The sequence below is a fragment of the Peromyscus leucopus genome, chromosome 6 (genome assembly GCF_004664715.2).
Source record: "Peromyscus leucopus breed LL Stock chromosome 6, UCI_PerLeu_2.1, whole genome shotgun sequence".
Classification (NCBI taxonomy): Eukaryota; Metazoa; Chordata; class Mammalia; order Rodentia; family Cricetidae; genus Peromyscus; species Peromyscus leucopus.
The window spans coordinates 132,222,578-132,234,641 of NC_051068.1; the positions used below are offsets into that span (position 1 = coordinate 132,222,578).

The 12,064-nt window shown below is 46.8% G+C and overlaps 1 protein-coding gene across 2 annotated transcripts in view; it reads left to right on the top strand.

Moving 5' to 3' along the window:
• Nucleotides 1-12,064, top strand: part of LOC114700454 (choline transporter-like protein 3) — a 65,623-nt gene that overhangs the window by 30,179 nt on the left and 23,380 nt on the right. The window contains exons 9-10 of one of the 2 annotated variants that reach the window (XM_028880078.2): nucleotides 5,248-5,404; nucleotides 8,414-8,500. In XM_028880078.2, coding sequence (XP_028735911.2) covers nucleotides 5,248-5,404; nucleotides 8,414-8,500 — 244 coding nt within the window. The remainder of the gene's footprint in view (nucleotides 1-5,247; nucleotides 5,405-8,413; nucleotides 8,501-12,064) is intronic. The other variant, XM_028880079.2, reaches the window with a different exon arrangement.

Consider the following 12,064-nt stretch of genomic DNA (forward strand, 5'->3'; position numbering starts at 1 on the left):
AAACAGCAACTATTAAAGAATGAAATTTTCAAAGAAACTTGGTCAGAGCTGAGGACATAAGTTAGATATCTCCAGAAGCTTCGCAAAGAGGGAAAAAAAGATCAGACAGGGACTTGAGCATCAGAATCAAATGTGACCTTTGACATTCAGCAGCAACTCTGAACCCAAAAACAGCAGAGCAGACCTGTCCAAACGTGTGTGCTCCCAAGTCCCTGACCTAGAGTTCTATACCCATTCCCACCATCGATCAATTAAAGGTCACAAAATCCCCAAAGATTTCCCCGGGCACATCCCTTCCAGGAAGGATGTTTCCACTGAATGTCATGAGTAAGCCAGGGTGGGAAAGGGGTTTCCGAAAATGAGCAGCCTGTAGAAAGAAGATGGGGGAGTGCCTGGGAAGGTAACAGTGTTGCAAGTGTTAAAACAAGAAGTCGAGCGGAAGGCTGAGTGGGAGACCAGTGACCTGCAAGAGGCTGTCTCTGGGCAAAGACAGGGCCGAGCCAGGAACAGATGTGCTTAGACACGTTGAGATTTACACTCTGGTTCAGTGTTGAGTGAAGCCCAAGGGAAACAGAGCAAATAAAAAAATGTCATACAAGTATGAACACCAGGAAAACCCTACAGTTGTACAGAAGAGGAAATAGAGCTGGACGGTGCTACTTGGATCAGTTGGGAATATTCTTCACAGTACATTTATTTTATTTATGTACTAATGATATGAACGCTAAATATTAACTAAAAAAAGAAACAGTGCAATTGAGGAAGAGTGGGGGGATGAGGGCATGGAGCGGGGAGGTTAGGCTGAACAAGAAAAAAAACTGAATCTGCTGCACGGGACATCAGTAGGCAGTATACAAAGCTGAGAAATTAAGAGGGCCTGAATGGATGGCTCAATGGAAGAGCACTTGCCTGGCATCCCTAAGGCCTCAAGTTCAATCCTCAACACCAGAGAAGAAAATGGACAGGATGCCATAGGAAAAAAGCGAGTCTTAAGAACCTACAGTTTTAAATCAGGGAGGAATGTTCCAGAAGAAACAGCCAAACTAGCATTCCTAGGGAGGGAGGATTAAGGACAGGTGAAGCAAACGGCTGTTTTCTTTAAGCCTGCCAGCACTATTTAGTTTTTTAATTATTATTTTTATTAAAAACTAATTTAAAATGAAATACATAAGAGAGTTGAAGACATGGCTCGGTGGTTATAAGTATTTGCTGCTCTTGCAGAGGACCCAGGTTTGACTCCCCAAACTCACATCCAGCAGCTCACAACAGCCAGCCCTCTTTTATTCTCCAGTAGGCATCTACATACATGTGGCAGACATGCGTAGACATACGCATAAATTAAAAATACAAATCTAAAATAAAATGCATGATTTTTATTTTAGCACCACAGTTACTTAATTATTAGTCTTCTCAGCCAGGCATGGTGGCACACTCCGAAGGCAGAGGCAGGAGGATCACCACATCTGAGGCCAGCCTGGTTTACAGAACAAATTCTAGACCAACGTGGACTATATAGAGAAACCCTGTCTCAAAACAAACAGGAAGCATGGACCGTCTGCTTCGCTGTGACACCGACAGGTCTGTCCTCGTCGGCAGTTCACAGTTCTTCCAGGCTGTGTTTTGACTGACATAACCACTCACATTGACGGCGGTCATGTTTTCAGCTTCAAGCGGGCTGAAGAGTTTATAGAGAGGCCACTGTGTACCAATCTGTGCACAACCCTAAAACCCACCTTTAAAGATCATTTTGTGGAATGTAGAAACAGCTTAGCGGTTAAGAGCACTTGTTGCTCTTGCAGAGGACCCAGGTTCGGTTCCCAGCACCCTCATGGCAGTTCACAATTGCCCGTCACTCCAGTTCCAGGAGATCCTACGCACTTTCTGGCCTCCTCTGGGCGTACACTTGATAGGCATGTATGCAGGCAAACACTCATACACATAAATAAACATAAATACATATTTGAAATACAAACAAACAAGCATTTGGGAAGCCAAGAGCACATGCCTGGGCTCTCAGCACTGGGCAAGATGGGGAGTTTACACCCTTAGTCAAGGAGGAGCTGGAGGCTGCATAGTTTGAGGCTCACCTGGGCACGAGACCCCGTTTCAGAGAAGGCAGTGGGTGGGGATAGTGGGGAGCCAGGGAGACGACTCAGGAGATAAAGTGCTAGCTGGGCATTCATGAGGACCTGAGTTCAAGCCCCAGAATCCACAATAAAGGCAGACATGCCAGGCGGTGGTTGCGCACACCTTTAATCCCAGCACTCAGGAGGCAGAGGCAGGTGGATCTCTGTGAGTTCGAGGCCAGCGTGGTCTACAGAGCGAGATCCAGGACAGGCACCAAAGCTACACAGAGAAACCCTGTCTCAAAAAAAAAAAAAAAAAAAAAAAAAAAAAAAAAAAAAAAAAGCAGACATAGTGTCCCACCATTTGTTTTTTAATTTTAATGTTGTTTACACTTATTTGGGGGGTGTGCATGTACACACCTGAGTGTGAAGGTCAGTTGATACTTTGCTGGGGTTTGTTCCTTCACTGTGGGTCCCAAGGGTGGAACTCTGGTCATCAGCCTTGGCTGTAAGCACATTTACCCACTGACCTTCTCTCTAGTCCTGTGGTGTAGACTTATGACCCAGTGCTAAGAAGGTACAGATAGGCAGATCCTTGGATTGCACGTCAGCCAGCCAAGCCACTGACAGACCCTGAGCCAGAAAAAAAAGGTTTGGATGGCACCTAAGAAACAATGTCCTACCCTGCCACCTCAGGTTGACCTCTAGATTCCACATGTAGGAACACAGACACACACAGACACACAGACACACACACACACACACACACACCCCTAATAAAGACAGTTTGTATTGCTTGTGGAATCGGAAGGATGACCTTTACCACCACCTCACTGTCTTCTCATTCCATCCCGCAGGTTTTTGCTAGACAAACACAAGGAAGGGACGAGGTCTTTGCAATGGCCACACTGTTCCCAGTCACTGACGGCTTTGTTGGGAGCCAGGCACCCCATGCAGCCCAGACTTTATTCAGGGACTACGGCACAAAATTGGCTTTACATGACGTTGGAGGAGTTTCTAGAGAATGCCAGGCTGAACTGAACTATTGTTCTTAGAGCCCTGAGGTTGCTGGTGTGGCTGTTAAGCATTATACGTACCTTGACTTAAAGGTATTCTCCATCTTCCCCAGACTCCTATTAAAGATATCACTTGGTTACCCAGCACGCCTAGCACCACAATGTCAGTTCTCAAAACTGTGGTTAGGGGCAGAGATTAGTATTATTTTCTGCTTCCTGGGAAAATAATCAGATCCTCTTCCTAAAGGCAGGTTGTGCTGACTGGAAGGGAGGCCGAGCTGACGGCCCATTGGGGAGGGATGGCAGGCTGCTGTCCCTGGTGACTGTGGGAATGGGCGGTGACTCAGTGACTCTACTCAGCCTCATCTTTTGCAGGACTGTTTCTAGTCTGAAAGCAGGTATTGAGTGACGCTTGGCTTGGGTTAAAAGGGCCTTTGAAAGTCCCCTCGCCTGTCATGTGATAACCTAGCTTCTGGGGCCTCCGTATCTTCCTCCAGCCAAGGCCTGCAGAGCCCAGCATTGTGACTTGGGAGGGAAGGCAGGGCAGGCACACCTCTGTCCCAAATGGTTTGTTCTGCTGCGGTAAGACCTGCCCAGAAATCTGATGCCTAAACCAGACTTCAGCACCTGGAGGCCCAAACCTGGAGGCCCCATTCACAGTGGTCTGTGAGTCATTTCTCTCCCGAGCAGATGGGATGCAGGTGTCCCCTCTGCAGCTTTCTCTTAAGTGGTAGAGTAAGTTCTAAGGCTTATAAATTTCAGGGGAAAAGTAAACATCCTTCCTTTAGAAAAAAAAAAATTTAAAAAACAAGGAGATGGGGAAAATGTGTCAGAATTTCCTGGCCTGCTCCACTCTTCAGTATCAGATCAAAATGACAAAATGGATTTCCATCAGTGAAAGCCCTGGTCTGTCCTCCAACACCACGGCCCCACCCCCTGGATCTCCTGTAGCCTAGGCTGGCTTCAGAGTCAGTGTCTAGGGCAGAAGGACATTGAAGTTTTGACCCTCCTGCCTCTACCTCCTTTTGAGTGCTGGAATTATAGACAGCACCACCCCTCGGGGCTCATACATGGCTGGGGATCGAACCCAAGGCTTTGGGCATGCTAGGCAAGTACTCTACCGAGTGAGCCACGGTCAAACATACAGCACCTGTGGGTAGGCAGCCAGGCTGCAGCTCTGCCTCAGTCTCCCTGCCACGCTCCCTTCTCCTCCTGGATGATTTAAGGGAGAGCAAAACTGCAGCAGTTGCCAGCTCTTGAGACCTTGCTGGCCATGGGCCTCCTCCTCCCTCGGATGGCAGGCCATTGTCCAAACCTGAATTCATAGTGACTTAGCAGGCCGAGCCAGTAGTAGAGAAATGTTTTCTAAAGAAAGCAAGCTTCCCTTGGAGCCTGTGAAGTTGCTTCTGGGAAAGTCGGCCTCCTTTTCTAGAATGGCATCCCTGAGAACTCAGGGTCACAGTCGGAAGGTCACCAGCCCGGTGACATCAGCTCTCCTCTCTTCTAGCTTTCAGGTTTGGGGGAGAGGGAGGATCATTCCCATTCTGTCCTTTCTGTCTCTCTGTGAAGCTGACTGGCACACATTCCTGGGACCTGTGTCATTACAAGTCCAGTAAATGATTCACACTGAAGTGACCTCTAGGGAACACAGAAGAAATCAGCTGGTTTCGGGGAGCCCAAAACTGTCCAGAAGCCAGACGGCCCAACGCTGCTGTGTCTTCCTTTCAAACCTGAGCTCCCCATTACCCTTGCTGGCCCTGGTCCTGATCATGTGACTTGATGATTGCTCTAATCACCAGGTTAATCACACATGTCCCTCTGCCACGTAAGCGGTGAGCACGGTGAAGGACTCAGTCTATTGCAAATGAAAATAATATCAACAGGCACCTGGAAGGGTGGGTCAAAGGACCAAGAACGATAAGAAAGAAACGTGTGTATTTTGGCGCATAGGTATTTTTTTCTGTTTTGCATTTGTTTACACATGAATGCCACCAAAAAAAATGTAAATTAGCCCAGGATGTAAGGTAACCTTGGCTACCAAGGAGGATAAAAATCTTGCCCAGTGCCTACTGCATCACCAGTGCCAATGAGGATCTGAACCAGAGAGAAGGTTCTTGTTGCTTTTTAAATAGTGAGTTTTGAATGTTCTTCTTCCCTCTTCCCAGGAATCAAAATGACCCTCCTGCCCATCCAATCCTTTCGTCTCTCTCCATACTTTTCTGCTACCATCAAGGAACTGCGGTGAAAGGGTCATTTTTAATCACTGTGACAAGAATCCCAAGAGTCGTTCTCATGCACGCGTATAAGACTCTGAAAGAGCCGGTAAGACAACCCCCTAAAGCTGACGGGTTGAGGACCGGCCCCCATGCAAGGACTCTGCAGACCCGGCTCCCAAGCTCTGCTCTGTGTCGGGCTGAGGGAGGAGAGGCTCTGTGTTAGCTGGAGTCCTTCTAATTCAAATGCGGAGCCAAGGGCTGGAGTCTGATGGTGGTGGAGTTTCAGTTAGTGTTTGTGCCTCTGTCTCAGGTTTGTTTGTAGATACATTATAAAGTAGGAATAATAGTTGTTTTGTTTGGATGCCAGCATACTGCCTGCCCGCTGTGTTTCTAGAGGGTGCCATGGGAAGTGATTGGTGTGGGCCAGGAGGAAAAGTCAGAACGCCTGTGTGTGTGTGTGTGTGTGTGTGTGTGTGTGTGTCTGTCTGTTTATGTGTGTGCACAGGCATGCGTGTGTGCGCATGTGTACATGCTCACCCGCACTTGAGAGTGAGAAATGGATAAGCTGACCCACATCTCAGCTCCAAGGACAGAAAACTGTAGGGCTTTTGTGCCGAGAGGCTTCTCCTCCTCGGGTTTTATTTCCATGCGCATTTAGTTATGAAAGCCAGTGGAAACCAGAACACCAGGAAAACAGCTGTTCTCATGGTGTCTCTAAGCTGCCACACAAGGGAGGCTTGGACTTCCCCCAACTTTCCTGTTCTCATACAATGCTGATCCTTCTCTGTCTCCATTTCCACCTTGGGGGTTTGTGACTTGCTCTGAGTTTCACAAACCTACCTGATTCCAGCCCTTTGGGTCTGGTTACACGGCCTTAGTAAATCGGGAAGTTTCGTGCCCTGGTTCACGTTGCTCACAATTAATTGTGTTTGCTTTTAAAAACAGAACTCTAAATTGTCATTATTTTAAAATCCACAATCAAGGTTTCAGCTTGGCATACCAATTAGGAACAACAGAGTTGAACTGCACCTGGGATTATCTGGCTTTCTTATCTTGCCGCATTGAGCAGTTGACTATGAAATGTTTTCCTGTGGCTCCTTGCCTGGCTGCATTTTGGACACTTAAAACAGGTGGTTGTACCTGGCCCAGGGCAAATCTAAGCTACTGCAGTATAAAAGGTTTCTCCCTCCCTCCCTCCCTCCCTCCCTAACATTTATTTGTTTGTTTGTTGTATATGTGTGAGCCTGCATGAGTATGTACCAGAAGAGGGCATCAGATTCTGTGGAACTGAAGTTACAGGTAGTTGTGAGCTGCCATGTGGGTGCTGGGAATCGAACCTGGGTCCTCTTTAAGAGCAGCCAGTGTTTTTAACCACTGAACTATCACTCCATCCCCAGTGCAGGGTTTCCTGAAGTACAGAATCACTCTTGATTTTAAATATACTTAGGTCAGGTGAGTATTTTGTACCTATGCAGCACACATCTGAATATATGTTTTATTAAAATGTATTTTACAGACACGTATATGTACTAATATATTGGCCACATATATATATGTAATTAATTAACATGTGAATTAGTTATTGATAACCATAAATCAGTGAGCAGCTGAGAGCTTGCTGTCCCCTACTGAGCAAGGCATTTTAAGCCCTTTGGGAAAATAGCTTCCATAAACCCAAAGAGAACTTGGTGGAAGACAGAGGTCTCTCTGACGCCATCACTCTTCAGATTCCACAACGTGCCAGGTAACCAAACTCCCATTTGGTGATGCCACCAAGGTAAAATATGACCTCTCATAGGTCTTCTGCCGCAGCCTTACAGCTCGGTCCTGTATCTACAGCGTCCACACCTCCCATAGCCGTGCGTGATCTCTCCTACATTAAACAGTCTCATTCCCAGCAGCCACCAAGCTAAAACCTGTCCAGCTCGAGTTTTATCCAGTTGAATTAACATTGGGATGAGAAAATGTCTCTATAAGGCCGAGTTGTTCAGGGGTCCATGAAATAGGCTAGTTGAGATTTGTTAGCTGGTTTGGAGTTTTTGTTTTGTTATCTCTGGGTGGTAGGTGGGATACGGCAGCTACCCCTTGCCCTGTTAGTTCATTCAGTTTTCATTTTTAAATTCTTAAAAATGTTCTTTCTATTTACTTATTTATGATTTGGGGAAAGGAGCTGTGGGTCCCAGGAACCCAACGCAGGTTGTCAGGCCTGGTGTGCGCATTTTTACTTCCAGCACTGGGCTCTCCAGTCTGGGATGTTTTTACAATAGGTGGTAGGTAGAACTTGGTCACCTACCCTTCCCCAGCCAGTTCATTCTCAAGTTACACACTCAAGTTAGATTTCAGAAGATCCACTGAATCTTTGAAATTTAGTCTGAAAACCTCACGATAGAATCTATTACCCTCCACGTCAAAGTTAATTAGTTATGTGGGCACGTGACTAGTCTCTACACTATATGGTTTGGATTTCTAGTCAGTGACAAAAACCTCACAAACTTCAAATTCAAAAGTCAAGGTGTTCAAGGCATGGTGCCATACGCCTATTGTCTCAGTACTGGGGAGGCTGAAGCAGGGGAATTGGGAGCTTGGGGCTCGTCTGGGCTACGCAGCAACACCTTGTCTCAAAAATAAAAATAAAATAATCCAGTCAGGGCAGTGTGACCCATACCTGTAATACACACATTTGGGAAGCAGAAGCAGGAGAATCAGGAGGAGGGCAAGACTGGCCTCAGCTACATCATAAGTTTAAGGCCAGTATGGGCTACGAAAGACCCTGTCTTTAAAAAAAAAACAACACACACACAAATTGTGCATACCATTTGACACACTTAAACTAAAAGGTCAGCTTTTCCTTAGATGTTGAATACCGGTCACCCCATTTCTCTTTCTGCTGAGGTTAACTGAACCATGACAGTGAAGGCCATGAGTGAACGCTAATTCATCCGCAGTGGTAGCAATTAGTTGAGTTGCTGGTATAGGAACGAGAATCACTCCAGGGGTTCCCCCAGCACATAGATCTGCCAATGGAAACTATTCTCCCATCAGAGACAAGCTGCTTACCTTCTCTCTGTATCTCCCACTCTGTCTTTGTGGCCTGAACCTCCCTACCTGATCCCAGCAGTGCGGTACGTGGTCAAGAGGTGCGTTCAGATGCAGCTGCTGTGGGCGCTGGTGTCTCACCAGATACCTGTACCATCTCAACCAGGTATGTGCCTTTCCTGTACCCCAGGAGTCTGAGGGTGGCTTCTGTCACGTAGATCAGCAAATTCTTCAGGGCGGGTTGTGTGATTCCTTCAGTTTTCCAACCATGTAATGTGTCAAGTCCACTGAACTCCGCCATCAAATCCAGGAAAGCAGCCACAGACAAAATGTGAAGAAACGCACATGGCTGTGTTTCAATAAAACTTTACTGGTGGACTCTGAAATTCTAATTTCGTGTGATTTCACATGCCAAGAAATATTTTTTCTTTTGCCTCTCCACTCATTTTAATGTTGTAGACATCATTCTTAGCTCCAGCCTGAGGAAGGCAGGGCAGGAATCCGTCAGACTGACCACACCCCCTCAGCAGGGCTATGGTTTGTAGACCCCTTACCTGGAAACTGTATTACTGCTATTACAACTGCTCTTCAAATTCTGCAGAAATGAGTTTCTTTCTTTCTTTTTTTTTCTAAAATGAAAAGTGGCACGCGTCTTTTCACGTTTGAGTATGATGACTAGCTGTCAGTGAGAGCAAATGTCAATGCCGTAACAGGCTGCCATAACCGGCATAGTTCTCCTACAGCAGGAGAATTTTCTCCCACTTTTTTTTTTCTACATTTCCTCAGCCCTTTCTTTTCAAGCTACAAATATTCTCTTTAAAAATCTTTCAAATTGACAGAGGCTTAAATCAATGTTTTCTCCTTCTGTAGCTTGTTTAGGAAAGTTTAATAGCCCTTAGTCACATTTATACAAAGCAGTGTTTTTGTAAGGCAGCGGGCTGTTTTAGAATTGAAGTGTGTGCAGAGATCTCACTTAGAAAAGTCGTTCTTATTATGGCCCATCTTTCTAGCAGACGCTCTAGAGAAGTAAAGGGGCTAATTAGGCCGTCCATGTTTGATGTCTCCTAAGTGGTATTTGAAATACCTTTCATTATTCAGGGAAAGTGGAGCATTCTTTTTTTTTTTTTTTTCTTAAGCCCTGCTCTATTTTAAAGTCTGAATCTGGGTGTACATTTTAGAACATATTTAGATCTAAATACCACAAGCCACCATATATAAAACACAATAAGGCAATGTGGCATTTTTTCAGAAAGGTGGGGCATATATCAAGCCAAGCCACACCTTGTGGATACACTCCTAGACTAACATGCCATGCTTCTCAGAGCTGTGTGTATGAGTCTTCACACCAGCTGCTGATATGAAAATTTTGAGATGTATTGGTACATTGATACACGGTGAGATATAGTTAGACCGGAGAGGCCAAGGCCATGGGGCCACTGACACAAACACACTAGCTCCAAGGTCCTCCAAGGCTCCAAGCTGGAGCCAGAGCGTCTCTCTGTTTCGTGGGATTCGGGTTCTTTCTGTGTCCTTCCCTGTTTTACTCTTGGTATCAAACTCCCTCCATGGGAACCTAGGACACCACCATATCAGGAGGGGAGAAAAGTCAGTGGGGAAGAGGCAAGATGAGGTCCATTCACGCCACCCCACCCCGTCTTCCGTGCAGATAACTCCACTATCTGTAACTTGGGTTTGGAGTCTACCACTGGGGGGTGGGATGTCAGGACTCTGCCAGTCAGCACATTTGGAAACCACTGCCTGGTTTGGTTACATTTGTTTTTTTTTTTTTTTTCTACTCTGTTACCCTCAGGGACATAGCCTCTGCCTTCTAAAATCTCACCTGCTAATATTAACTAAGAGCTTTTCTCTTGGGAACTGAGAGTAGTGCCGAGGTCGGGTGCAGTGTTCATATCAACCACACTGTGATTACCTTTACACCGGTGGTGAGTCCTGGGAACAGATATGCAGGGGGAGCGACTGTCCTGGGCAATAAGAGGAAGCTGGCCTTGCTCCAGCTCTGAGAGAGTCAGTGCGACAAGCAGGGGTGGGTCTCTGGGATTCTGACCTTGGGGTCTGTGCTGCAAGCCATGGCCTCCGCTGGCTGTCATGGCCTCATTGCACTAGGGCGACTCCTACAGGACTGGGCAATGTCATCTGGCATGAGAGCTGCTGACAGAGGGGGCTGGGAAAGAAGAGCTGAAGGGGAGGGATGGACAGGAAAGAAAAGACTGAGGAGAACGCTGACAAGCAGAGAAGGGCCTGGAAGTGAAGTGAATGCCTGAGAAGGAAGACAGCTAGTGGAGATCCACCATCATGGGGTCGGGGGAGACAGAGTTACAGAGGGAGAAAGACAGGACGCTGACCCGCTGAACGAGCCACACAGATACTGCTGTGGTTAACAGAGAAGGACTCGGCTTTCCTACAAATGGTGCCAAAGAAACGAAGAAAAAGGAAGCTCCACTCAAAAAGACAACTCCACCATAAATTAAAAAAAAAAAATAATTCAGAGAAACCCTGTCTCAAAAAACCAAAATAGTGATGATGATGGTGGCGGTGGTGGTGATTCAAAATGGGGCAGAGACCCAATATAAATCCAAACTGTAACACTTCCAGGAGAGAAGCTCTTAGTAACCGTGAGTTTGAGCAGAGGAGTTCTTAAACACGACACAGAAATCACGAACTATCCAAAAGAAGAATAGGCACAGAGGAGGCCGAGCTGCTAGGGGGCTTAACCTAGCGTGCATGTCCCATGCCCAGCAACCCATACACCAGGTGTGGTGTACACCTGGAATCCCAGCGCTGGGGAGACGGATGCAGGAGTTCAGGGCTCGCCTCGGCTGCATAGAAAGTTCAAGGCTAGTCTGAGTTACGCAAGAGTGAGGAGAGAGGAGGGAGGAGGCGGGAGGTGGGAGGATAATGACGGTAAAATGGTAGTCAGCACAGCTGTCCATCTCATCTGTCAAGAAACAAAGGAAAAGGAGTTCAAAGCGAAGAACTGAATTTGGGTTAGACTGGCAAACAGCCTCCCATTGGACTAGGTGTCTGCGGGGGTGGGGAAAGTTCGGGCATCTCTATGCCTGGAAATCAGATACAAAAAGGCCAAGGCCTGTTCTCTTTACTCCGTTTGATGGTAAGGAGGCTAGGGAAGCTGGCAGACGATCAAATGTGCTTGTCCTGCTCAGAGCCCAGAGTACCTCCCTGCAGCTCGGAGGCGGCTGTGGTCCATCACTGCTTCCTAAAAGCCTCATCCATCTTCACTAAGACCCAGGACAGAGGCAGGGAGAGGTTTCTGCCTTTTGTAGTGGACACCCAGCCTAAGGCTGCGTGGTACTTCACTTGCAGAGTGGGGTAATACAACACCAAACCTCGTCATTTCTCATTTCCTTCTCTCTGCTTCGTAAATACCGAATGTGTGTACAGCTGAAAAACAATTGTGTCACCTCACACATTCATGAACACAAAAGTCATTTGTTTATGCTGTGTGCAACCATGTGAGCCTGGCTTCAGAGGCAAAGGGAACCAAGGGAATTTGAGATGTGTATGCAGAAGTAAGAAACACACGCGTGCGACATGTATACAACAGTAAGAAATTCAGAAAATGCCGACACTCAGAAAAGGACAGCCTTGATAACTGAGTGCCCATGGATACCACCAGCTGATAGAACAGGGACAGTGCGGGCTGTAGGCTGTTGGCGCCAGCCGCCAATCAATCCTGCAAGGTGAAGTAGCA